This window comes from Tursiops truncatus, chromosome 4, assembly GCF_011762595.2.
Source record: "Tursiops truncatus isolate mTurTru1 chromosome 4, mTurTru1.mat.Y, whole genome shotgun sequence".
NCBI lineage: Eukaryota > Metazoa > Chordata > Mammalia > Artiodactyla > Delphinidae > Tursiops > Tursiops truncatus.
The window spans coordinates 26,088,911-26,116,693 of record NC_047037.1 but is presented as its reverse complement, the minus strand read 5'-3'; the positions used below and the strand labels follow the sequence as shown (position 1 = coordinate 26,116,693).

Here is a 27,783-nt window from a genome sequence, read left to right as displayed (position 1 = left end):
AGCCTCTCTTCCTGCTGGTGACCACCATGATCACTTTCTCTTATGTCCTTCCAGAATCTTATGACAGAGAAGTTTCACACAAATGTGATCGTACTGTGAACACCGCTCTGCACCTCGTTTTCCCGCTTAATAGATCTTGGTGATCGTTTCATATGATTAATGTAGAGCTGCCTCATTCCTTATTAACAGCTGCATGGGTTTCCATGGTGTGGCTGTGTCATAATTGGATTATCCAGACCCTTATTTTTGGGCCTTTAGGCAGTTTCCAGTCTTTGAGAATAAACTTTTGGTCCTGATTTGAATTTTATTTCTGCCCCCTGCTGGCTAATTGACATCCTCAAGCCTTTGTTTTGCCATCTGTGCAGTGGGAATAATTATATGTACCTTGCAGGGTTGGTGAGTATTAAGATAGATGCAGAAACGCAGCGTGGTCCAGCATGTCGCTCGCGTTAGGTGCGGGGTGGAGGGGAGCTGTTGATATCACACACTTAGCCTGCATCATTGATTGTGCTGTGTCCAGTGCTGAGCTCGTCTTGGGCACCCGATGAATGCTTGTGAAAGATTTGGTTTCTGATTTAAAATACGGCACAATCACATTAATTTGCAGTTAAGACGGCTTCAGACTCATTGTTGGACCACGATCATTTGAGATATATAATTCAGTCAGTCCTTACACGGGGTGTGTGTCAGCACAGTGAGACCCCTGGACCCCTTACTTGCACAGAGCAGGTTCATAAGAGGTGTGTTTCGCTCTTTTGTTATTGCTGCTGCTGCTGAGAGTGGCAGTTCTCTGAGGCGGGACTGCATCCTAGCCGCCTCAGCCACCCTCATAGCGGAGTACCTAGTAGGTGCTCAATAAGTGCATGTTTTCTCCATCGCAGCGGGACTGGAGTCATAGCTGCCTGGAACGAAGTGAGGCTGGCTCTGAGCTGTCACCCCCTTGAAGCCTGACCCCAGAGTGACCCACTTCCACCCCTCATTGTGCACCGTGCACAGCACATCTGTCCCCACACCCGGGCCAAGCAGAGGCTGCATGATGGCCCAGCAATTCAATTCAGGATCTCAGCATTCAGAAACTGGCCCCTACCCTTTGTTTCCCACTAAAAAGGAACAGACTTTCAGCTGAAAAAAGGTTTCACTCAGACGCTGTGGCCCTGCTTTGAGGGCTTTTTTCCCCACAATTAACACAGTCATGAGTAGGTTCAGTCCAGGAAGTCCTGCCTGCAGAAGGGAGCTTTGAAACGCAGGCCCGTTTGGGACAGGTGTCACCGTGGGCCACCGCAGAGCTGCTGCCGTCTTTCTCAGAGGCTCACAGCCTGGTGTCATGGGAAGAACTGCGGCTCAGGGATCTCCCAGCCCCGGGCCCAGTCCTGACTTGGCTGCTCGTTAGCTGTGACCTTGAGCGAGTCACTTCACCCCTGAGCCGGTTTCCTCATATGTAATAGTAGTAGAAATTGACTTTGCCACGATCCATCGGGATCGTGGGTCATATATGGCAAGTGACTAGGCTGGTGCCGGGCACATAGAAGGTACTGAAAAAGGTAGGTTTAAAAATTGCCGGTTGTAACTATTATAGCTCTCGTAGGCTGTTAAAGTTACTTAGTGTTATTAGATGTGGAAATAATTATTGTTATTCAATTTGGGTCCACACTGTGAGCTCTGAGGGATCCCACACAAGGGAATACATTGGTCTGGGGAGGTTTTGGACTCTTTTCTCTTTAGGATACATGAAGGAAATGCCACCTGAGGTCCAGAGGCCACTGTGAGCTCGTCACAGGTGAGCTGGGAGTGCTCAGCCTTCCCTGCGAGCAGCCTTAAAGGCTTCCAGCTAAATGTCTGGCTCAAGCGCTCTGTAGCTCCCGCGGGTGACTTGCCTGGTGAGCATGTGTTCAGCACGGATGTCCAAACAAGTGGTGTCCTCGCCAGCTGTGCCCGCACGTGTGTTCAGCGGGGATGGGCTGTGAGGTGGTGGGCCTGAAGACCAGCATCTGCCTCTGAACAGATGGTTGCTAGGCCTGGCTGCGGGCTGGCCGCTACTGGACCATGGAGGAAAGGGAGTGAGGAGGAGACGGCCGGTCTCCACCTTTCTGGGACTAGCAGGGCTTGAAGACAGGCCCCAGGCTTTAGGGCTGGAACGGGCCATTCAGCAGCCTGTGCAAGACCCACATTTTACAGGTGGGAGCTGAGTGGACTAGAGAGCTGGGAGGACTGGCCCGAGGTCACCCGCTAATGAGCGGCAGAACCAGACTAAAACCCAGGCCTCCAATCCCTCCTTGACAGTGCACCTTGCCAGAAACAAGAGAGTAAGCATTCAGTGCCGTTTATGAGTCCATATTGAAAAGCCCGACATAGGTGAAGGAGGACGTAGGAGTTCAGGAGGAGAATGATGGGTGAGGGTGGAAGGGCCTTTGGAGCTTGGGTGCAATTTAGAAGAGGTGCTCCCCACTCCCACATCCACACATAGGAAGACCCTCCGTGGCCTCTCAGTGCCTCCCACATGTCAGATAACCCCCTCCTGCTCAGACCACAGAACTAGGGGTTTCAGCGCCGGCAGGACCAGACATAACTGATCTCTCCATTTACTACCTGGATGACCCGGGCATAGGTTTCCTAACTTCTCCGTCCTGTACAGTGGGTGTGATGCTGGGACTTCGCCATAGACTTGTAGTCAGCTGCGCACCTCAAACTTTCACGTGCCGCTCACGTCCGCTGGGGATCTTGTTAAAAGCAGGTTCTGACTCAGTAGGTCTGGGTAGGGCCCCAGACTGCATTTCTGACAAGCTCCTAACGACGCTGATGATGCAGCCTGTTGAGGCATCAGGCAGTCTGTTCAGCAGAAGGGTTTCCCGAAGCCGGTATCAGCAGCTGCCACTGCATGGAAACACCCTGCAATACAGCACAGCCAGACCATTCGTTCTCACCCCTGCCGACGGGCGTCGGTGGGACTGGCCTGGGTGCCGCTGGGAGGGGCACAGGGCAAGGCCTCCAGGACGGCTCGTCGCCAAGTGAATCCATACTCTTATGCATGAATTTCCCGCGAGGGTGACTTCGTTTGGGAAGGGATTACCGCAAATAGAAACAGCTCCGTGTTAAACAGTCATCGCGTGAGCACTGAACAAGAGGCCAGGCGCAGCTCAGCACGGCACGTGCGCCATCTGATTTAAACTGCCACAGCCCCGTGCAAACGCCCGTGAGCGTTCTGTGCGTGTTATCTCGTTCCATCCACGGATGACAAGGCACTGCTCTCCCACGTCACTCGTGAGGAGACTGAGGCTGAGGGGGGATGAAGAGCCCGCTCATGGCAGGAGCTTGGCAGGCAGCCATCCGGCAACCTTGAACCCACGCCTCTCACCTCCGTGCCGCTCGGGGTCATGTGAGTCTGCCGTGGCTCTGTGGGTGGTCCCAGGCCTCGGCTGTCCTGCGCTCCGCAGAAGGGCTCCCCGACGCGATGGTGCCGGCGGCTCCCACTGCCACAGCCTGTGAGCACCCTTAAATACCGCACAGCCAGATCATCTGTCCTCACCCCTGCCCGTGGGAGTGGGTGTTGCCGGGAAGGCAAGGCACAGAGCAAAGCACATTTGCAGGAGGGTGTTCGAACCGCTGGGAGAGCAGACAGCCTGCTGGGCTATGCCTGCGGCCAGGGAGCCAGCTGATTCTCCCCGTCTCCTCACTTGGTTAAGACCAGGGGGCGGTTAGCATGAGTTATGGCCTAACCCAGACACTAATAAGGCTGCTTGTCTGAGGCCGTCCATAATTCACGTTAAGGCTGTGCCGTTTAATGGCCCTGCTTCATCGGATCTCCCTGGACTCGGTGCCTCCCTAATGATTTATTTGCTTGGGATGAAATTAAGCCGAGACAGGGTGAGCTTGGAAAACACTGCCGAGCCGGTTCTCCCCAGTTCTTCCTCCTCAGCAGCAGCTGCTTTCTATAAATAGAGCTGCGAGCCCCGCTTCGTGACCTGCCTGCTGGGAACCCCAACGGGTACAGGCTGCCCCATCCTGGGGCCCCACTTGACGAGGCACCTGAGGTCCCCATCTCTCACACCTCCAAGGCCCATGACCTCACCAGGGAGCACTGAGGGCCAGAGCTGCCAGCAGAGACATGGTCGTCCTTTAAGTAGAAGCGTCGACCCATTTGGATCCATTTGAGTCAATCCATTCGGAGCCACAGCGGCATTCCAGATCTTGTCCCATTGGTTGAGGTCTCTCCCTCAAAATGCATCCACGATGGTGTCCCAGGGTGAGGGCGGTTTTGCCCTAGTGCTTGCTGAGGTGGACAGTAGCCCTCTGCTCGTTGTCTGGGCCCTGCTGGGGGTGCCATGTGGGATCCCGGTCTTCCCCCTGAGGGTGGCTCCCTCTGGGGTGAGGGGCCAGAATCACAGCCCGGGGCCACTCACAAAGCTCACCCAGGGGCCAAGCATCGAGAAAAGGGGAGGGACGTTTAGTTGAGGCTCCCTTGGAAATCCAGACCCCAGGAGATCCAAGTTGCCTGAGGGAAGGGGTGGGCGTAAGGTTGCATGTGTAGTGGGCGGGTCCAGGAATGGGATGCTCTCAGGCACCCCACTGCTGCCTCCACTGCACGTCTGCCCCAGACCCCCTCCCGTCCACCTGTGCCCCGCCTCTCCTGTGTCATCTCTATTCCCTCATAATTTGGGTATCTCTTGGGGATAGCTCACCAGGACCCTGACCCCTCCTTGGTCCCTGACCGCTTCCGCCTCCCTGTTAGCTGACACGTTATTTTCCCAGGTCTTGGTTTAAAGTCCTGAGCGTTTCTGATGGGCCAGCGCTTCTCAGGTGCAGACAGAGGTTCCCACCAGCCCTCTGATTGGTGCCTCTGGGTCAGGTCCCACCTGCTGGTTCCCTTAGTTGTGGGGAATCCTGGAGCTGGTCACTTGGCACACTTACCTGGACCTCAGCGACCCTCAGGGAGAGTGGGAGAAACACAGGTTCTGGCTGTCTCTGAATCCGTGGACCCTGGAAAGTGTGTGTGTGTATTATAAGCTTCCCAGTTGATCATGCCATCAACGCAGCACTGGCTGGAAGTCAGCTCCTTGAGATGCCTGGCTGGAAGGAGGCTGCTGGAGTGAGTAGGGGTGCAGGGTCATGTAGTGAGGGGGGGTGCTGGTGGCTAAGCAGAGATGTCCCAGGTTTACAGGTACTAGTTGTCGGGAGGTGCTTGGAAAAGGTGGAGGGGATAGGTCCTGGAAGGAGCTCTGCACTAGGAGCCAGGAAACCTGGCTGGGCCCCTCCAGCTTGGCAATGGCTGTGTGACCTTGGGCGAATCACCTCCCCTCTCTGTGCCTCTGTTTCTCCATCACAGGAAAGAAGGGATTAGACAAGATAGCCTGGAAGAGTCCATTACTCATCGGTATCTAACATCCAGAGGCTGTCTGCACGTCTGATCTTTTGGATGACAGACTTTATACAGCTGTGCTGTGCAATACAGTAGCCACTAGCCACGTGTGGCTACTTACATTTAAGTTTAATGAAAATAAAGTAAAGAATCCAGCTTTTCGGGCTTCCCTGGTGGCGCAGTGGTTGAGAGTCCGCCTGCCGATGCAGGGGACACGGGTTCGTGCCCCGGTCTGGGAAGATCCCACATGCCGTGGAGCGGCTGGGCCCGTGAGCCACGGCCGCTGAGCCTGAGCGTCCGGAGCCTGTGCTCCGCAACGGGAGAGGCCACGGCAGTGAGAGGCCCGCGTACCGCAAAAAAAAAAAATCCAGTTTTTCAGTTGCGTAGCCACATTCGAGTACTCCATAGCCACATGTGGCTGGTGGCTACCATATCGGGCAGGGCAGGCGTAGAACATTTCCGTCATCGCCCCAAACTCTAGTGGACAGTGCTGCTTTAGAGCCACTGGGAGGACTGGGGAGCCTCACGGAAAGGGCGTTGGCCACTGTTTCCGTCATGGGGCTATTTCCATCTGGGGCTGCAAGGAGGTTCAGCTCTCCCATGAGTTAGTTATTCTAGGGCCCAGCTCCAGGATGGAGGGTCAGGAAGAAGATTCAGCACAGGTGCCTGCCCAGGGAGAGTTGGGCAGCAACACTACCAGGAATACTTGGAGAACTGGGTGGGGAGAGCCAGGAGGGGGCAAGGACAGGAGGTATGCCAGGAATGCGAGGAGGAGGGCCTGGGGGACAGCAGGGGTCAGGAGCCCTGGTGGGGGGGAGGGGCAGCTGCACCAGAGAAGCAAGAGCTCCGGTACACCCAGCGCAGGTTGGAGGAGCAGCGGAAACCCCTCGCTAGTCTGTGTCCCTGGGAGCATCCCTGAGCCCGCGGAGCCTCCACCTCCTTGTGGGTGAAAGGGGAGGAATGAGAAAGAGGCTTGTTACGGAGATGAAATAGAACCAGACCCTTGAGAGCCCTTTGTAAATGGTGGCCCGGATCGCGGTAGAGACTGCTTCACGAGGCCCGGTTGAGTGTCCGTTTTGACTTGTAATCATAACTGCCCTCAGTGGTGATTTTAAGGTTCTGGGGTGTCTGTCCTCTCTGTCCATCTGGGCAGTAGGCTCTTTGGAGAAGGGGTGGGTGTGTTCTTCCCATGTCCCTGCAGCCCTGAGCACGCAGGCGGCTTCCGTCCATTCTGTCCCACTGCAGCTGAACAGAACGGCACTGGTGGCCACCATGCGGGGGCCCCTGGCTCTTTCCTCCTTCCTCCTGACCTGGTGGCCCTTCGCTGGCATGTACTCATGCCCCGGGAGTTGTCCAACACTTTCCTTGTCCCTGACACATGTGTGTGTCTGCCTGGGTCTGGTTGTCATTTTCTGACCCCAACCCCGCCGTGTATAAACAAACCAAGGGCAGAGGTCAAAGGCCAGAGCGGGGCTTTTCTGGCATCTCGCAAGGGGTGCCCTTGGCAGGAAGTAGCCTGGTGTCTAGTTTCATGATGAAATGGGCTTTCATCTGCATTCCTCGCTGGGAGGTGACTCGACTGGCTGACTGTGGATGATGGATTGCCTGCTGCACCCCAGCCCTGCATGGGTTCATGGCTCAGGTCTGGCTCTGGCTTTTCATGAAGTCCCTACCAAGACACGCAGAACATGGAAAGGGGAGTTGAAGCCCACCAGAGCCACCTGTCCCACCATATGCCTGGTGGGCTTCCCCGCAGAAGTGGCTGTGAAGATACATCAAAGTAACCGTTTGCTAAACACTTCCCTGCCCCAAACTAAATGCTTTATATATATGCAATTCCATTCAATCCTTTTTGGTGAGTCATGTTAACATCCCCATTTCATGGATAGGGAAACTGAGGCTGTGAGAGGCCAAGTGGTCACAGGGTCAGAACTGGAATGTGGACCCTAGTCTGTCTGATTCCCATTTCAGGTTCAAATGTCCTGAAAGTTTCCTTCTTGCCTCTGGTATCTTCCGTCTGATCACAGTGAGGTTTTTCAACACCTGAAATGCTCCCTGCTCTCATTGTTTAGCCTCAGCGTGATGATCTGAACTTCTCTAGGTGTGGGCTTAGGGCCAGGTTTTGCAGAGCTGTGTGACCTGGGCCAGCCACAGAACCCCTCTGAGCCCCAGGTGCCCTCACTAGACAGTGGGAGCACCTCACATATCCAAGGAACTGGAGTGGTGGGGTGCCAGGTACATGGAGGGGCCCAGGGGAACTGTGCTCCGTGGTTTCTGAGGCGACAGTCACTGCTGTCCCCACGCTACCCACCATCACCAGCCCCGGTAGGACCCTGGTGGTGCCTCTCTCGATCCCAGAACGTGTCCAGCAGAGGACGTGGGAAAGGCATCAGCCCCGCATGGGCCCCATGTTCTCGGCCTTCTGAGAGCACAGCTGACTCTGCCCTGGGAAGTGAGGGCTCTTAGTTGCGCCCCTTTCTCGGGGCAGACCCAAGGAGATGGACCTTGTATGTGGCCTCCCTCACCAGAGCCGGCTTCTTAGCACTTCTGTCACAAGAGCGGGCCCCCAGTGCTCAGGCCAGCATTCACATCTCACCAGGCAGATTTCACCTCCGCTTTTGCCTGTGCTGTGCCTCCTGCCTGGATGCCATCTTCTCCATCTCCATCTGCCAGAGCTGTCCTTTCTCAAGGCTCAGAGAGATGCCAACTTCGTTTGTAAAGTGCTCCCCAGTGACCTCAGTCCATACTGACAGCTCTGCTCTGTGCTGCTGGAGCGCACTTGGGTGGATGGAGGGTGTGCGGGGCTTTACAACTCAGCAAAGTTGAAGGCACGACCGCATTCTTAGTGACCAGCCCTCCGACGCCTCTCTCCATGGCTCGTCTTCCTTAGACTCCGGCCCGCCGCTTACCTCTCCTCCTCTGAACCCCGGAATCCTCTGGGGGCCCTGCAGAGTAGAGGGAAGTCAGGCAGAAAGCCCGGGTTTGAATCCTAGCTCGCCATTCCGGGCTGCGGCCTCTCTGTGCTTTCCCTTTGGTGTCATCACCTGCAAAGGGCGGCTAACGATGGCCGTGCTGGAGGGTGGCAGAGAGGGGTCAGGGAACCTGTCAGCTTGGCAAGCCCAGCTCAGCGCTGGAGGGGGGCTGCCCTGGATGGCGCTCACGTGGATTCCCTTCCTCTCCCAGATAGGAACAGCCTGAGATACAGCCCTGAGTAGACAATGGGCACACAGTAAAGACTTCTTGGCTCTTCCAATACTTTCTTTTGCGATGTTTCTCTCTTAAAAGCAACCTGAGGTGCTCGAGGCTGAGAGCAGAAGCACGGTGCTCGCTCAGCCTCTGAGGGGGACCCTGCCTGGCCCTTCCCTCCCCCTCCCCACCCCCCCCACCCCGTCCTGGCCTCCCTGTGCCCTCCCTTCATGCCCCCCGGGCGGCTGCACCGGCCTATAAATCAAACCTGTCCCTGGAGACCTCTGACCCAAACCAGATGGCTGTACAACGCCAGCACAGAGTAGGCTCAGCTTCCAACAATGCCTGACCCCTCCCCCGCCTGACCTGGGGCCTTGGAGATTCTTTAGGCAGCTGCCCTGTCAATCACTACCAATTGGTGATCCAGGCCTGGCAGCAGCTGGGGGCCGTGACCTCACAGAGACGCTTAAGAGACTGTCTTGGAGACATTCCATTAAGCCATATATAAAGATCTCTTGAGGGTTTGTGGTGTCTGCTTTCTGTGCCACAGGCAGTAGCCTGGCCCAATAGCCTGAGCTAGTATGCTCTGTGCCACTGTCTGCCTCCTCCTCCAGGAAGTCTTCCCTGGCTAGAGCCACTGCTGGAGCTTGTGTAGCAGAGCCTGTCTGACCCTCCAGGCACTCATTCAGACACTGTTCATTCTGTCTACAGCCTTTCACTGTGCTTCCTTGCCTGGGCCCATGGGGACGCTTGGACATTGCCTTGCTACCAGGAGCCCCCCGAGACAGCTATAGATAATTACAGGACAGGGTGAGCAGGGGACCCAGAGCACCATAAGAACTCAGAAGGTGGATGCACTATAACCTGGGAAGCCAGGACAGCTTCTCTAGGAGGAGCACTTGAGCTGTCTTGAAGGATGAGTTGGAGTTTGCCAACTAGAGGAGGGGGGCAGTGTGTTTCAGACAGAAGAACGGCATGCAGCAGGTACTGGCTCGGGGTGCAAAGCAGCTTGATAGATTCAGGGGCCCGCAAATTGGAGAGCATGCCAGAAGTACACCTGGAGGATGATTGAGGGTTAGAGGTATATCAGTATGAATTAGGTTTGATTGTGTGCAACCCCAAATCTCTAATAATAGGCTTAAAATCGAGTAGAGGTTCATTTCTCTCTCACTTAAGAGAATTCTGGAAACAGGCAATCCAAGGATATTGTGGGGCTCCAGGAGGTGATCAGTGCCTCAGGCTCCACCTGCCTGCTGCTCTACCTTCCCGGCTTGTGATTTTCATTCTCTAAGGTACCTCATGGTCTCAAATGGCTGCCACACCTCCAGCCTTGACACCTACATTCCAGGAAGTAGGATGGAAAAAGAGCTGGAGGGCACACTGTCTCTCTTTAAAAGGATGTCTCAGGGGCTTCCCTGGTGGCGCAGTGGTTGAGAGTCCGCCTGCCGATGCAGGGGACGCGGGTTCGTGCCCCGGTCCGGGAGGATCCCACGTGCCGCGGAGCGGCTGGGCCCGTGAGCCATGGCTGCTGGGCCTGTGCGTCCGGAGCCTGTGCTCCGCAAGGGGAGAGGCCACAACAGTGAGAGGCCCGCATACCGCAAAAAAAAAAAAAAAAAAAAAGGATGTCTCAGAAATACCCTACTCTGCTTCTGCTTATAGCTCAGTGGTTAAAACATCACATACCACTCTTAGCTGCAAGGAAGCTGAGAAATGTAGTTCTGATCAATAAGTGCTGACTAGAACATTGTTCTGCAAAGGATCCAGAGGCCCTACCTTGCCTCTGTGGGAAAGAACACTGCTCGATTAATGATGTCTCCCTTCCTTGTGGGCATGGAGCCGACAAGATGCATCCCAGTGTTTGTCTTGCTGGTCTGCCGCCAGGAGGTCCTCTCCCCAGGGATTCCCAAGGTGTTTGGTGCAATTCCTGCAAACAGAGCCAGGCACATGGCCAGCCGCTCTCCAAAGCCCCGGAGCTGAGCAGAATTCCGGGTGAAGGGTTTCTTGGTGCTTTGCAGTCTGATCTTGTGTCTGATCTACAGCGTCCTTAAGGCATCCATTGCGCTTCAGCAAGCCTAGAGTCTGCAGAGTGGGCCGTGCCATTAGAGCATGGACTTGGAGGACAAGAAAGGAATACAGTGTCACTAAGGTAACTGCAGCCTCATCCCCCAGTGAGAGCTTTTCCAGAAGGTCATAATAGAGAAAGAATTTGAGGAAAGTTCTGAGCCATTTTATTTCACAGCTGGAAATGCATTGTCTCCTGGTTTAATTTCACACCTGCTGTGTGTCAGAGCCTCAGTTTCCTCAGCTGTGAAATGGGGTTAATACTACCTGTCTTCAGGGGTTGCTGGAAGGATCACATGTAACAAAGGAAGGCAAAGCAGGGAAGAGACACAGAGGGTAGCAGTTAGGAGCACAGGCTCTGGCCTCAAACTGCCTGGGTTCCAATTCTGGCTTTGCTGCTGGTATATGTTACTTAACCTTGTGTAACCTTGTGTATGATAACTTAACCTCTCAGTTCCTTTGTCTCCTTATCTGTGAAATGGCGATGATGATAATAGTAGTACCTACCTTAAAGGGCTGTTGTAAGGCCCATACGTGTCATAATATACACGTAAAGGGCTTACACATCTGGCACACGGTATGTGCATGTAAGAGGTAACGGCTCTGAAGAGCACAGTCTTTGTGACCAGGCAGGTGTGGGCTAGGATTCTGGGTAAATTCCTCCTTTGGGTCTTAGTTTTCTCATTTGTAGAACAAGGCTAATAGGACCTGCCTTGCAGAGTGAGGATTAGTAATAGAATAGCTGTAAAGTGACACGTAGGACACACTCAACAAGCCAGCACTATGGTGACAATTATAATAATGAGACCGTGTCCCAGGCTCTGTTATCAGCATCTTTTCCTCCTAAGAGCACTAGACAGCTAGGCTGCTAGTGACGTTCCTCCTGGGGAAAGTGAGGCCTAGGGACTTGCCCAGGGTCACACAGCTGGTGAAAAATGAAACTGAGCTTTGACCTCCCGGGTCAGCTGACCCACAGCCCGTGCTGTCTTACGTGGGAACGTTGGTCCTGAACAGGAGCAAGCCTTGGGTTTAAGGGGGGAAGGGCTGGGCGTGGAGGTTGCCCAGAGCTTCAGGGACAGCTGCCCCGGAGGTGCCATGCGACACAGAGGACCAGGGCTTCTGAGCCCTTGTAGTCCAATTCGCCTGCAAGTCGCCTGACCCTTGCTCGGAGCACGAGCTCTCTGGGCCTGTCTCGAAGAAGGGCTGTCCTCGTGGGACTCCCGTGGCAGGCAGTGTGGACGGTGGTGGGGCAGCAGGCGTGCAGCTCGCTCCTTCGGAGTTGAGATCCGCAGGTAGACAGTGGGAGGCGAGGGAGGGGCTGGAAGAGCATGTGAAAGCCAGGTGTCCAGAAGATTCCGTGTTAGCAGAGTGGGGGGGGGGGTGGGATTGTGGACGGGGCGGGGGCAGACAGGACGCGAGCAGATGGTGGAGGAAGGTAGGCCACGTAGGGAGGTGGGCCCAGGGGAGGGACCCAGGGGAGGGACCCAGCAGGAGGCGAAAAGTCCAGGGTGTGCTCTTGAGGCCCCCAGTTTTGGTGTCCCAACAATGTCAGGCACTGTCGCAGCTGCTTCACATCCATGTCCTTGTTTGATCCTCAAATTGTCCTGGGGAGCAGGTGTGACGTACCCATTTTCCAGGCAAGGAAGCAGAGGCTCCAGAGGCGAAGGGGCTTGCCTGGGCTGGCCGGGGGCAGCAGAGCTGGACCTGGGCCCAGAGCCGAGTGCCAAGCCCACCTGCCACCTGGCGGCGGGAGGAGCGGGGTGGTGAGTGTCTCCAGCCACCTCCTTGAGGAGTCCCTGCCTTGTCTGTGGCGGGGATCCGGGTGCTGGGACACTTCTGCGCTTACAACCTTAAAGGATAGACTTTTCTTTAGGAAGCAAAAGTTTGGTCGTGCTCAGTGAGCAGGAAAATGGAAGTGACCCCAGGGCAGAGATTTAAGGCCCTGCTGGCCCCTTGGGCAGCACCGTGTTTAATAGCTGGGACGGAGGCTGCGGTGTCAGCGATAAATCCACTCTGTGCCATGGGGTGGGGGGCCGCCCTCCCCTCTGAGTTCCATCTGGACCTCAAACTCCTTCCCAAGCCTGGCTTGGAAGTGGGCCGGCGGCCGCCCATCCCCCTCCCCTGGACAGCTGAGCTGTTAGCACCAGCTCCAAGGGGAGGCGTCACCCGTGCTACACGGGGACACACAAAGACGGCACAAAGTACAGGGACCGCACACACTATAAAAAATAACGCTGCAAGGCTGTGCTCCACACACGGTATCTAGGTGGCTCCAGGAGAAGAGGTGAATTTCCTGCTTCTTTGTGCTTAATGTCCTTTCCAAATCAACACTTACAGAAGGATAGAACTGTGGAAAGTCTAACGCTTTCTAACCATCCCCATTTCCCATATGATTCCTGGGGAGCCCACCCCCCATCCCCTCCACCCCACAGTGGCGGGCAGTCCCAGGCCTGGTGCTTCCGGAAGGGCAGCGTCCATGCCTTCTGCTCTCCCTGGAGCTGCAGGTGGCCACTCAGCAGGACACAGGTACAACCTTGAGGGCACCCCTCAACCATTGGGAGCACAGGGCTCAGTGTCCCCAGCCTCCAGTGGGACAGCCCTGAGGTGCATTCTACACAGCCGCTCAGAGGGTCCGAGCACGAGCCCCCGGCTATGTCCACTCATTAACACACCCTCTCTAGTCTTCCTCCCTTTCCTGTTTCACTCTCCCCTCTCCCTCATTTTTATTTCCTGAGATTGCCTCCCCCCAAAACTACCGGCACCCAAAGCCTCATCTCAGGGGAACCCCAACTAAGACAGGCCCACTCTGAACACTTTCTTTTTTTTTTTTTGGCACGCGGGCCTCTCACTGTTGTGGCCTCTCCCGTTGCGGAGCACAGGCTCCGGACACGCAGGCTCAGCAGCCATGGCTCACGGGCCCAGCCGCTCCGCGGCATGTGGGATCCCCCCGGACCAGGGCACGAACCCGCGTCCCCTGCATCGGCAGGCGGACTCTCAACCACTGCGCCACCAGGGAAACCCTGACCACTTTCTTGTAGAGCATCTCAGATGTGTTCTAGGCATACACAAGTGCATCTGTGTCCGTATCCAAATACTGATTTCCAGATTCCTATCTTGTTCTCTTTATGCTTATTCCATCTACTCAATAAATTTACTGAATAAACTAAAAAAAGAAGTCCACAAATGGGACCATTCTGCAACGTGCTTCCTTCGTGACTGGATGAGACACTCGGGGGGATTTCAGGCACCCGTCGGTGCACCCAGGAGCCCTTCCTGGCGACCTCGATCCTGTTTATGGGGCCACCCACATCCCCCAAGAGTGGGGCCAACCCCAGCTAGAGGTTACTGGTCCTCAAGGAAAGGGAGTGTGGGACCAATCCTCTCTTCGCCCAGCCGGTCAGTAGGCACTGTCCAAACACTGGCTGAGCCTTCTCTACCTCCTCCAGCAGGCCAGACCTGGGCTGGGGCCTTGCAGCTGCAAAGAGGGGCTGACATGGTCCAGTCCGTATGTCCAGCAAGAGTAGAACAGTCGAGTAGGAGCCCCAGGTTCCCACAGTCCTCAGACAGGGACAGAGGGCACACAGGGGACACAGATCCAATCAGGGAGGGCTGTGCAGAGGAAGGGACTTCTGCCAGGTTGGGTAGAGCCTGAGGAGCAAGGTAGGCCATGGGGGCTGCTGGAGCGAAGGTGTGGAGTGTGAAAGACGGGGTGGGGGCAGGGAGGCAGAGTAGGACGGTGAGCACATGGGGTGTTTCTAACAACTGACCCTATCATTTTCTTCGACTGCAATGAATTCTTTTTTTTTTTTTTGTGGTACGCGAGCCTCTCACTGTTGCGGCCTCTCCCGCTGTGGAGCACAGGCTCCGGACGTGCAGGCTCAGCGGCCATGGCTCACGGGCCCAGCCGCTCCGCGGCATGTGGGATCTTCCCAGACCGGGGCACGAACCCGCATCCCCTGCATCGGCAGGCGGACTCTCAACCACTGCGCCAGCAGGGAAGCCCGACTGCAATGAATTCTTTATGCAGACTTTCACAAGCAGGTCTGTGTGTGCCAGTGGCCTCAGGGTCAGGAACCAGATGAGATGATGAATGCACTTGGACAGAAGCCCTTACCTTATTCTGTAGGGAATTTGTCAAAAGCCAGTTATCTTTGAAAAAACCAATTTTCAGGGAGTTCACAGAAATCTTTTCAGAGTTTGTGGATGTTGATTGCTCTGCCACTAATCAGCTGGGTGACCTGGGGAGTCACTTTAGAGCCTGCTTGGAACTGCTCTTTTTGTTTCTTCAAAGCAGCAAGTGACATGTAGGTATATCTACTGTGGGAGGGACGGGGACTTTCAGGAACACCAGTCTTGGGTGATGCTGGCCACCCACCCCTTTTTTCTGCTCCTTCTGCCCTTCTAGTCTGTTTATAAATTGAGGGGAATACTAAGCAGAACACCTCTCTCTCTCTCTCTCTCCCTCTCTCCCCTCCCCGCTCCACTGCCTCCCACATTGGGAATATACATGGTCAGCCCAGAATTTAGACCCCAGTTCTACTACCATGCGACCCCGGGCAAGTAATTTTTTAAAAACTCATTCTGCACATATTAATTGAGCACCTCCTGCTATCGCATGCACTGGGGATACAGAACTGCAGGGACAAAACAGACAAAACTCCCTGTCCTTATGAAGCGTATATTTTAGTAGGTGGAGATAGACAATCAGCCCATCAGTGAATAGTAAACTGTTCGCTGGTGATACGTGCTATGGAGCAAAATAAAGCAGGGACGGGGCTAGAGTGTATTGGGGGAAGTTGGAGTTTGCGATTTTTAAATAAGGTGGCTGAGGAAAGCCTTGTTGAGAAAGTGACATTTGAGCAAAGAACTTGAAAGAGGAGCGGGAATGAGCCATGCGGGTGTATCTGGGAAGAGCTCTCCAGGCAGAAGTAACAGCAGGTGCAAAGGCCCTGAGTCACATGGTCACGTGTGCTGGAACTGAAAGGTGAAGGGAAGAGGCACAGGGGGTGAGGCCAGAGAGGAACCAGGCGGTGGGGGGAGGCAGACCAAGTATGACCTTCAGTTTTCTCTCTGAACGAGATGGGGAGTCACTACAGAGTTTGGGGAAGAGGAGTGACCTGATTTGCCTTAGGTTTCAGCCATCACGTTAATTGCAGTCTTGGGAATAAGTTTTTTGGGGGGAGGGGTGAGGGTAAAAGCAGGGAGGCCAGTTAGGAGGCTGTTTCAATACAAATGAGAGATGCTAGTGGCTTGGATCAGGATGGTAATGGTGTAGGTGACGAAAGGTAGCTGATGCTGGATGTATTCTGAAAGTGGGACCAACACTTTCTCTTTTTGAGAGCAAGAGAAAAGTCAAAGAGTCAAGGATGGGGGCTTCCCTGGTGGCGCAGTGGTTTGAGAATCTGCCTGCCAATGCAGGGGACACGGGTTCAAGCCCTGGTCTGGGAAGATCCCACATGCCGCGGAGCAACTGGGCCCATGAGCCACAACTACTGAGCCTGCGTATCTGGAGCCTGTGCTCCGCAACAAGAGAGGCCGCGATAGTGAGAGGCCCGTGCACCGCGATGAAGAGTGGCCCCCGCTTGCCACAGCTGGAGAAAGCCCTCGCAAAGAAACGAAGACCCAACACAGCAAAAATAAATAAATTAATTAAACCACATTAGAGAATGGCTGAAAACACTTTAAAAAAAAAAAAAAAAGAGTCAAGGATGATCCCCAGGTTTGGGGCCCAGGCAACTAGAAGGATGAAGGTGCCTTTATCCAAGATGGGCAGGACTGCAGGTTGGTGGGGGGGTTGTCAGGAGCTGGACCTGGGACATGTAAGGGTTGAGATGCCCACAGGGCATCCAAGAAGAGGTGCTGTATAGGCAGTTGGATATGGAGTGCAGGGGAGAGGTCCAGCATATAGATGGTTTTTGTAACCATGACACAGTGTGAAATCCCTGGGGTAATGGATGTAGCTACTAAAGAGAAGAGGTCTCAGGACCAAGCCCTGGGACACCGTAATGCTTAGAAACCAAGTCTCAATTTCTCCTTCTGTAAAACAGGGATGAAAACCATAACTACCTCCTGGGGGCTGTTGTGGAGATTATGTGAGATGGTGCATGTAAAGTCTCTAATAATAAATGGCATAGAGTAAGAGGACCATAAACAAGCATTGTTATTAATGATAGAAATTATTGTCTCAGCAAGCGTATGCCTCTTACAGGGGCTTTTCAACTTTTAAATCCACTTCCTATGGTTTTTGACCCTCCAGAATGTCCTGAGCAATAAGACAGGACATACTTAGCTCCATCTGGCAAGTGAGAAGCCTGGGGTTCAGAGAGTTTTAAGGGAGGTGCTCAGCTCTCCCCTGCATGTTAGTGACAGAGCCAGGGCTCCAGTGCAGACCCCAGACTCCTGCTTCTCTGATCTTTCTGCCACGGCCTGTTAACGCTGACAAACGACTTAATTAAACAGAGCAGGTGCTACCTGCCCTTGAGAACGTGGACGCCAGCTCTGCTTGGGACAAGCTCCCATGGCAGTGCCCACCGCAGGTAGTGCCAGGGGCCCAGGTTCATGCGGAAAGGCCAGGGGACACAGGCTGAAACCTACAGCAGTAGTGACAGGGCAGGGCAACCTCCTTTTGTTGGAAAACTTCCTTTTGAAAAGCAGCTGCAGAGGTAGGGCTAGTTCAGCAAAACTGGCCTTCACTGGAGCCGGCCCACCCAGCTGCTGCTTGTCTTAGTGGGCAATATGTCGTCCGACCCAGCAGGAAACACACTTTGCAAGAAGCCGTGAACCCAGAGTTAGCAGTGCGGGGTGGAGGAGCCTGGGGTGGCTTTGAGTCAAGCTGAGCAGGGTTCACATCTCAGCTTCCTCTGTCCCCAGCTGGGAGCCCTGTTGCAGGGTATCTCACCGCTTTGAGCTGCAGCTTCTTTTTCTGCAAGGTGGGGCGGGGGCCTTGATTCTTAGCCTCGTTCACGAACTGGAAGTAAAGTATGTGGTGCAAAACGGGACTGGATAAATAGTAGATGATATCATTACGGGCAGACAAAAGGAAGCCTTCCAGGGGGAAATCAACCTGTGCCCAGCCAAGCCCTGCTCCCTCACTAACCACATCTTCCGTTCTCGACCGTCACGGAGGGGTGATTAGGACACACTGCACTGAAGGCCTTCATCACCATTACAGTTAGCACCGCTGTGGGCCCCTGTGCAGCAGGAGTGAGGCCTGAGGCTGCGACGCAGCAAGACGCTGCTGGAGCGGCCCAGGCAGCTGCTGGCTTTGCCATGCGTTGCCCACGAGTTGGTCCTCTGGAGGAATGGCTGGCAAGGGGGCTCAGTCCCCTGCTGTGGGGTTCGCAGCATCTCCGGTGGCCTCCCAAGCTTGCTGACTTGCTGACCCAGCCCCTCACTGACCCAAGTCGGGGAGAGAGAGGAGACAGTGCCCCCTCCACCCGGAGGGAGCCCCTCCCTGTGCCAGCGTACACTGGCTATCTCGTCAACTCCTTCACCCCTGCCCCACGGCAGGGAGGGGCTACTCTCCCTGTATTAAGAGGCTCAGAGAGGTAAAGCAACTTGGCCGAGCTATTTCCAGGACAGACTGTTGCTCGGGCTTGGCCTCTTGCTACTCTGTTTCCCTCCCTCGGCCCTGCTCAGCAGGGGCTGTGGGCCGCACTGTGGCTCTGAGCAGAGGGGTGGCGTGGGGTGCTGAGCCTGACCTGCCTGGAGATGAAAGGTGCCAGGACCCCCACTCAGAGGCGGGAGAGGAGGTCAGGAGGCCGGGCAGCCCCGCGGATGCGGGAACATGTGCAGAGGTCATGCAGGGAGATGAAGCCGTTCGTTTTCATAACAGAGTCTGTAGGGAGAAATCAAGGCTTCTTGGAACTTAAAGCTAAAAATGCCAGCTGGACATAATGACAACAGCAACAATAATAAAATATGTAGTCGTGCCATATATCGTGGTAAGCACTTTTCATATTGTAAGTCTTCCCAGCAATCTGCCGAGCAGATGTTACTTCCTTTTCTACTTTGTAAATGAGGTAATTGGGCTCAGAGAGGTCACTTAACTCGCCCAAGGTCACCCAGCCAATAAGTGGTGGAGCCAGGATCCAAACCACAGTCTCTCTCATTCCCAAAACATGCTTATTCTGCTTCACTAACTGAGGTGTAATTTAATTCATCAGAAGGTTCCATCTTAGGTGACAAAGAGGAGGCCCAGAGAGGTTAACCTGCGCTCAAGGCCCCAGTGGATTAGTCACAGCTGGGGAAGCTTCCGGATCTCCAGAGCCACCTTGCTGCCCTGCAGTGCTGGAGGAGAGCTGTGTGCCAGCTGCCAGGCCCAGCTGCGCCCTCCCCTCCCCCCTCCTCCCACACACATCGATCACACATATACACATTTTCACGAAGCCACTCAACCTCTGCAGCAGGGCCCAGACAGGAGCCGAGGGTCCTTCTTACCAGCTGGGTGTGAAGAGCCATGTGCCTCCTTCCTCGGCCATCCAGAGCCTGGGCCACGCCTTGCTGAACTCGGGCCAAACAGCCCCTTCCCCTCATACCACGTAAGCCTCCTGGGAGACCTTGGACAGTCTTGGCCATGCTCTGGGCCTCAGTTTCCTCTTCTGGGAAGTGGGGGGGGGTAGCGGCACCTCCCCCCCGGGCTGTCTGGGGGCTTTAGTGTGGTGGCGTCGATAGAAAAAGGCAGCCAAGTGTCCGGCATGCCGTGGACGTTGAACAGATGCCACCCGGCCTGGCCCGGTTCCCTTTAGTTACTGGTAGCTGGGCGTGCTCATGCTGTTTCTAGGGCAGCAGCCTGGCTGCCCGGGGCCCGTTGGAGTCCAGTGGGCACCCTCTGCAGCTGACACAGCTCGTGCCCATCTTCCCCCTCCTCCCGTGCCTCCCACCGGCAGCCCCTGTGGTCCCGCCCGGGCGTCCCCACGCTGACTGGGCGCCGTCCACCCCTCTCTCCACCGCGGCGCTGCACACAGTAGGTGCTTGGGAACTTGGTGAATCACGGAATTTGCGCTCTGGCCCTGGGCAGGTCTGTGCTGGCTCCCACAGGGCATCCCGAGGAGCGACTCTGCTGGCCCTCCCCAGGCCAACGTGGCCGGTGGGGCAGTGGAGCCGCCCAGCTGCTCCCTGGCCCTTCCTCATCTTGTGAGAGTCCCTCTGCCCACAGTGCCAGAGCAGATGTGGCATTATTAGAGATCTTGCGTTCAAACTGCTGGGCAGCCAGGAGACCCTTGCAAGCAAGTGTGGGCTGAGTCTGTGCCCGGATTCGGGGAGCCTCCTCGGAGGCGGTGGAGCTGCACAGCTGCTCCTTGCACACACTCTGTGCCCTGAGCCCAGGGAAGGGCGAGCAGAGCAGGGCAGGCTTCTCGGAGGAGGCAATTTTTGAGTCGGCCTGAGGAGAGCACGGGTTGGATCTTGTGCTTGCCCCTGGCCTTTTGTTTAGCCCACCTCAAAAGTCCTGCAACAAACACGTGGAAACCACTCGCCTGGTAGGGCTGAGACTGGAGGAGGCCCCATCCCTCTCGGCCGACTCTCCGCACCCCGTGGCCTGACCTCTGTGCCTCCCCAGCTCTGAAACCTTCCTCTGGCCGTGGGCCCCGGCTGGGCCACCCACTGCCCTGGAGCAGCTGCAGTCACTCTCTAGAGGGGGGTTGTGAACGCCCCAGTTCCCTCGCCCCTCAGGTGGGGTCACCCTGAGTGTGGCTATGCCCCCGGAGCCCACGGCAGTAGCTGCAGTAAGGACACTCCCCTCCTGGTGGTGCCCCCGCCCTCCTGCCTGTGACTCTCTCGTCCCCCAGCCCGACACCTTTTCTCTGCAGCTGCGCTTTCCTTCTCAGAGAACAGGGGGGATCTAGCAGCATCCTCACAGGGCACCAGGGAAGCACTTTATGAGAAAGTGTGTCAGATAAAGCCTTGGCTATCTAACTATATATAGTTGCTCCCCGACAGGGCGTGACCAGCCTGTGCCCACTTGAAGAGCGCTCCCGGCCCCTGTCTTGGGCCCGCCTGGACGTGGCAGTGGGGACGGGAGGCCCGGGCAGGCGGGGACCGCCGCACGGAGGGATGCTAGGTGTGGGGGCAAGGCTGCAGCCGCTGCAGTGCCCCGGGAGGGGCCTGCTCCACGGCTGAGACTGCAGAGGGCATGTTCAGGAAGGGATTTCCGGGCGACTCTGAGGCGGAAAGTTTGAGACTGTAAGCTCCTCAACAGCTGTGTCCTCTGTATTATTTGGGCCCCTGCCTGGAGCACCATGGCTACAGGATGAATACAAATGCATAATGGAAGAGGCTGTCCTGGGGCTCAGAACAGACTTTTTCATTCCTCGCTCCCCCAGCTGCTCCCTTCCAGGCTCCCCTGAGACTTTGCTGGGACTTGATGTTGTCAAAACTCATATAAATCCTAATGTCATCTGGCTCTGTTGACTGCCAGGCCCCAGACATCAGGAGGAAGGAGGGAATTTTCACTTCTCTGTGAGGGGAGTGACTGGGGAGGGCCCGTGCCTACCCAGACTTCCTGGGAAGCAGCTGGGACCTGGCATGCTGGAACGGCATGGAACCCTCGGTGCCCTGTCCCCCTGGAACATTTTAGGTAATCTGCCCCGGTGCGTTCGGCTTAGAAGGCTGGGCGGGGCCGGGGGGGTGGGTGCGTAACCCAGGGCTGGTACTGTGGGCACAGGGACGCTCACAGGATGAGGAAGGACCAGGGAGCAGATGTAGCATCATTAGAGATCTTGAGTTCAAACTGGTGGGCAGCCAGGAGACCCTTGCAAGCAAGTCTGGGCTGAGTCTGCGCCTGGATTCAGGCATCTATAAGAAGAGCATCGACGGGGCAGAAATAACAGCCAAGGCAGAAGAACTGGAGGCATCTTCTGCCTCAGTCAGAAGCTTCTTATGTGCTTTCCTCTGGAAGAGGAAAACCTAGGATGTGATGACCACCCAGGGCCAGAGGTGGAAGCAGCTAAATAGGTTAATAAGACAGCAAGTGAGTTTAGTGACCAAAGGAGGTAGATGGTATGACGCATAGTCAGGGCCTCTCCAACCCAAGTTATATTGGGACCTCGCCTCCTTTCATTTGGACCTCATACTTCTTTTTTTTTTTTTTTTTTTGCGGTATGCGGGCCTCTCACTGCTGTGGCCTCTCCCGTGGCGGAGCACAGGCTCCGGACGCGCAGGCTCAGCGGTCATGGCTCACGGGCCCAGCCGCTCCGCGGCATGTGGGATCCTCCCGGACCGGGGCATGAACCCGTATCCTCTGCATCGGCAGGCGGACTCCCAACCACTGCGCCACCAGGGAAGCCCTAACCTCATACTTCTTTTGATGTGGTCTCTGTTAGTCTTAGCTAACTGAGCAGGCGGCTCTCATTTTCCAGTGCCAGGGAGCTTGTGACTCTCTTCCACAGAATATTATGTCACAGAATAATATTGTCACAGAATATTATTGTCACAGGATAATATGTTCTGCCAGCCAGATTTACTTCCAAGGCCTAAGAGCAGGACTTTATAGAAATCCCTGATGGGTTCCGTCCTATTGCACTATACCAGATTTCCTAGACTGTGGAGGGCATTTGGGTTTCTAATTCCCTGCTCGGTATTATCTATCATTTCCAGCTTGTGCTGCTTACACAGGTGGTAACATCATCATAAGAAACATGTTAAAAATGCACAACATCCTACATTAAATATAACGAAGGTGTAACTGTCAGCTGAGTTGCACTTGACTTCTTGACACAATGCTTTTTTTTGGTAAGTATTTAATTAACATGTATTAATTTTAATTTTCTTTCAGTAGCTTTTGAATCAATACATTCACCCTAGTCCTCAAACATTTTTTAAGGCCCTTGAAAAACTTGTGGTCCAGAGCCTTGTGCCTGACATGCCCCATGGTTGAACCAGGCCCATTGTCTTTTCCCCTCTCTCCTGGTCAGCTGCACCAGTGTCCTGGCTGACCTTCCTGTCTCTGGGTCCCCTGTCCTCAACCTGGTGTCTTTGGTACATGGCTTCTAGCTTATCACCCTGAAATACCATTTCTCTTTGTTCCATTCTCTCTTGGAAGTCTGTGTTGGTGGCCAGAACGAGGCCAGACCACTCAGCCTGCAGGGGGGACTCTCCATCGCTAGCTCCCAGCACCTGTGTGACCCAGTGACCCCCCCTGCCCTAACACAGGCCTTCCTTGAAGTCAGGCCAGGGCCTTCGTCGACTCCTGGGCCCACGATGCCGATTCCTCCATCTCTTCCGCTGCTGCCACCCTCACCCACCCTGAGAAGGGGAAGAGCTTCAATGATACCGTCCTGGGCCCACGACCAAGGCTTTTAAACAAGAAGAGAGTGTGTTTCCGAGGCTGACCACCATCTCTCGGAAGACTCACATTTCCCAAAGTCTTGATCCTTTCTTGGGAGCATCTCTTAAGGTCTCTTTATTTGGACTTTCTGCTTGTCTCCCATGAAGGACGGGGACTGGCCTCTCTCTGTTAGGCAAGGAGGGATGGGTCGGGGATCTGCAGGCAGCTCTGTTAGGGAGGGAGGACCAGATGGGGAGCTGGGGTGTGGCTGGTGCCACAGAACACAAGGCCAGGGGGCCTCTGATTGGGTGGCAGGGTGGTAATATTCATAGTTAAATTAATTTTACTTTTTTTCTTTGGCTGCATTGGGTCGTCGTTGCTGCGCGCGGGCTTTCTCTAGTTGTGGCGAGCAGGGGCTGTTCTTCGTTGCGGTGCACGGGCTTCTTACTGCGATGGCTTCTCTTGTTGCGGAGCACAGGCTCTAGGCACGTGGGCTTCAGTAGTTGCAGCACGCAGGCTCAGTAGTTGCAGCACGTGGGCTCTAGGGTGCACGGGCTTCAGTAGTTGTGGCACACAGGCCCAGTATTTGTGGCTTGCGGGCTCTGGAGCACAGGCTCAGTGGTTGTGGCGCACGGGCTTAGCTGCTGCGCAGCATGTGGGATCTTCCTGGACCAGGGCTCAAACCGGTGTCCCTTGCATTGGCAGGTGCATTCTTAACCACTGCACTACCAGGGAAGTCCTAAATTAATTTTAAAATAAAAATAATATTGATAATAAATTATTGATAGTCATAGTGACCTTTCAGTGAGTACATTTGAGACCCTGTTCTGAGCACTTTACATACATAACCTTCTTAAATTCTCACGATACTCACATGAGACCAAAACAGGCTCAGAACAGAAGCCACAGACGTCCAAGGCCACACAGGCTGGGAGGACAGCCCAGGTCTGTCTGGCTCCCCGTGCCTTTCCTTCTCCACCAGACCACTTTCTTAGGAGCAGCAGCTTTTTGCCGATTCTTGGAGAAATGCAGCATTCCATCGATCCATCCGTCTAGGCCTTCACCAGGACCACATGGTTTTAATTACTGTAGCGCTATGATTAAAAATCTTTTAATAGCCCGTAGGACCGCTCCTCCCTCATTATTCTTTATTTTAGGGTTTTTCTGTTTCTTCTTTTGTGTTTACTTTTCCGGGCAAACCTTAGTTAATCATTTTGGTAAGGTCCCCCAAAACCTGAAGGTATTTTAATCGAGATCATACTGCATTTTAGATTATTTTAGGGGATAATTGGTGTTTTTGAGTTATTGAGTACTCCTCTGCAAACATAAAATGCCTTTCCATTTATTCAAGTTTTCTTTCATGTCCTTTAGTCTGACTTAAATTTTTATTCTTACAAGTCTTACACGTATCTTGTTGTGTTTAGCCCTAGGTATTTCATCTTTTTTGTAGTTATCATGGAAGGAATCCTATCTTCCGTTCTATTTCCTGGCTGGTTCTGTCTAGTGGGAAGCTGCTGATTTTTGATTACTCGTGATTTTCGGCTTCACTGAATTCGTATTTCTCTAGTAGGTTCCCTTCTGATCCCCTTGGGTATTCTAGGTAGACAAGCATATTGTCTGCAGATAATGACAATTTTTCTTTCTTTCTCTTACTAATTATTTGGCCGTACTTCTAGGAGAGTGCTAAGCAGTGGTGGTGTTGGTGGGATCATTTAATTGTTAATGACTAAATAATACATCACCATTAGGTTATGTCGTCATGTAATTACCCATCCTCACTTCTGTACATTGAGGTTGTTTCCAGTTTTTCCCTTTTGTACATAATGCTTCAGTGAAGGCTTCTGCTTCTGCTTGCTGCCCTTTTTATTTCTATCAGCGTGGTAGATGGTTAGGAGTAAAAAGAACGGCTCGTTTTTGAGATTGCGGATACTGAGTGCCAACTGATTTTCCAGGAAAGGATTCTCTAATTAATTAAGCTAACATGTATATTTGGAAGCTTCAGACCTTTGGTTAGTGCCTTGCAGAGTCTCAGGCCCCGGGCCAGGGGTTGGGGGGTGGGCACCATTTCCTTAGAGGGAATTTATGTTAAGTGAGCTCGGTCGTGAGTCCCGTCGGGAAGGCATTTTATCGTGAACTCAGATTTAGTTGAGAACAAGAGATTGGGGCATCAGAATAGGCTGGTGCCGAGGTTGTCCGGCCCCTTGGGGCCGCCTGACCTAAAGGCCAACATGGCTTACGTTCACCTCCTGAGAATCCCCTCTGTTCGGCGCTGTCGTAGACTGTGCGGCCCTCAGACATGTGCTGCAGCGTTGCCTTGACTCGTCTTGCCCTGGCCTGACTGGGCAGCCACGGGTCTGCTGCAGTGGTTGTCATGGCCCTGCGGCAGCCACGTGGCCCCCTGCCCTGGCTGCCGTGGCTCTGCCCACCCTGTGCTACCTTCTGCGCAAAACGTCTCCCTTTCTTTCGTGGCTCTCCAGTGGTGTTCTGGGGGCTCTTGTCAACCCGGCTACGCTATAGTCAGCTGCTGGGCTGCATCATTCTTCCCTATCACCCTGGCCTCCCCTTGCATAAACTAAACAGAGTGTTATGGGTTGAACTGTGTGCCCCTAAAATTCATATGTTGAAGTCCTAACTCCCAGTACCTCAGAAGGTGACCTCACTTGGAAATAAGATGTAATAAGTCAAGATGGGGTCATGAGAGTGGGCCCTAATCTAATACGACCGGTGTCCTTATAAAAAGGGGAAATTTGGACACAGAGACACAGCTGCTGGGAGAATGCCACGTGAACATGAAGGCGGAGATCAGTGGGATGTGTCTACAAGCCAAGGACCACCAGAGATAGCCGGCACACCACCAGAAGCTAGGGGAGAGGCCTGGAACAGACTCTGTCTCTCAGCCTCCGAAGGAACCAACCCTGCTGACACCTGGATTGTGGACTTCCTGCCTCCGGAACTGTGAGACAATACGTCTCTGTGGCACTTTGTAGCGGCAGTCCTAGCTAACTAGCACAGAGGGTAAAGCCTCATCTGCTCAACACAGGTCTCCATTTGCTCAGGAATGGTGCCTCAGGATGGCTTGGACAGGTGCAGAGGGATGGAGGGGACTAGAGCCTGTCGAGGGGACACCCTGCCTCCCAGGACTTGGTTGCCCTGGGCCTGAGCCTGGAGCCTAGAGAGAGAAGGCAAGGGCGCCCTCGGTGCCCAGACAGTTAACCACACAGTGGCTCTCTGGGCAATGCTTCTTGCATGAACCTGACAAGGAGTTCCTGTGAACGGCTCAGAGCCCCCCCGTTTCCAGGGCCCAAGCCAACTAGCTGCTCCTCTGGTGGTGGAGATACATGGTGACCACGTGGGGATGTAACTTCCAGGAGGCCGAGGACGGGCTTTATGGGACCTGCAGCTCTGCAGTCATGGAAGGACAGGTGGGAGGTGAATGGGGCTGCCCTTAACCACGCCCCCCAGATTGTCCAAGGCCGGCAATGGACGAGGTCCCTGTGGAGAAGGACGGGGGCCTTAGAGCCCAGCTGCTATCCCCTTGGAAACTGCCACCACCACGCCACCACAGGCTGGCCCCATGTGCCCTAGTGGCCTGGCCCGAGTGGTCTGAGGGCTGCCCTTCCCCTCCTCCCTGGCCACTGCAGACCCCCAGGCTGGGAGGCTGGGGGAGACCTGGTTAAAGACTTGGGAAACAGACCTGGCAGGGCCGGAAGCTGGGAACCTTGTTTCCATGGCAGCACTTCGCCTTCAGCTTGGGGGACGCCTGCCCGGAGACCCCTGGTCAGCACCTCGCTCTGTAGCCGGGGCAGAGACTTGGGAGTCCAGCTGTTCGGGGTCAAGCCCACCTCTGCCTCAGCGAGTTCTGTAACCTCGGCCAAGTTACTCAACCCCTCCGAACCTCCATCTTCTCATCTGCAACACGGATATAACTCCCACCTTTCACAGTTCTCTTGAGGATTCGATAACATAAGGCATACAAACTGCCTAGCACAGCGCTGGCATGCTGACGTGATCACTGCCAGGTAGCTCTTATCACTACCTGCATAATGTTCTCCAGATGACAGACGCCTAGGCTCTTTCCACCTTATGAATGTTTTCCCCTTCCTTAAGCTGAACAACAGACAGCACCCTCAGTTCAAGATGCACTGATGACGCATGCCCATCTCAAATTCATCAGAGTAGGTTCCGCACTATTCGTTTCCGCTCACCAGCCCTTGCTCACCAGAGACTTTAGGATTTCCCAGAAGCATTTTAGAAGGATGCTTGTGCGTTCATTGAGCTTTGCTGTGGGCAGTACTCCCACTCAAGGGCCTTTTCCTCTATGAATACTTCTCTTGCCACACATTCGGTGCCTTTTCAGTCGTGCAGGGGAGGGCCTCAGAGAATTATAAGTTCTCTGACATTCTGACAGTTTGTTTATTGGTTCATGCTTTCATTGATTTATTCATTCCTTCATCAAAGAGCAGGAATTACTTAGGCAAGAAAGGTGTATCCAGGCAGAAAGAGCAAGAAATTAGAGTTATGAGAGGGCTTGGGTTCTGGGGGCAGCCTGGCATGGCTCGAGTTGGAGTGAAGGGTGTGGGCATTGATTAATAGCAAGTATGTACTGACTGTGAACTATATGCCAGGCCCTGTGCTAGGTGCTGGAGATAAGGCCATGAACAGGCAGCCGGGGACCCCGTCCCATGGAACTTACAAGTCCACAGGGAGACGTGTCACAGCCAAGTACAGAGATTATCCTGTGGTTCCTATCGTGTTAGGCGTCACACTGGGGAAGCAGAGGGTGCTGAGAGAGTGTGTGAGGGGCCTGGTCTGTCTTGGGCATCAGAGAAGGCCAATATAGGGACCCTGTAAGCTCAGAGGAAAAATTAACAAACTAGTAAAGTGTCTGCTATGGGGTGAGAGTGAAGAAAAGGGTGTT

At 54.4% G+C, this 27,783-nt stretch overlaps 1 protein-coding gene across 3 annotated transcripts in view; it reads left to right on the top strand.

Annotated features, from left to right (window-relative positions):
- SPSB4 (splA/ryanodine receptor domain and SOCS box containing 4) overlaps positions 1 to 27,783 on the top strand; it is an 83,554-nt gene that overhangs the window by 26,642 nt on the left and 29,129 nt on the right. Inside the window, exon 3 of one of the 3 annotated variants that reach the window (XM_073803768.1) lies at positions 5,321 to 5,537. The exons of the other annotated variants lie outside the window; for them this stretch is intronic. Coding sequence (XP_073659869.1) covers positions 5,321 to 5,376 — 56 coding nt within the window. The 3' untranslated portion in view covers positions 5,377 to 5,537. Of the gene's footprint in view, positions 1 to 5,320; positions 5,538 to 27,783 lie in introns of those variants that run through there. 3 annotated transcript variants of the gene reach the window in all.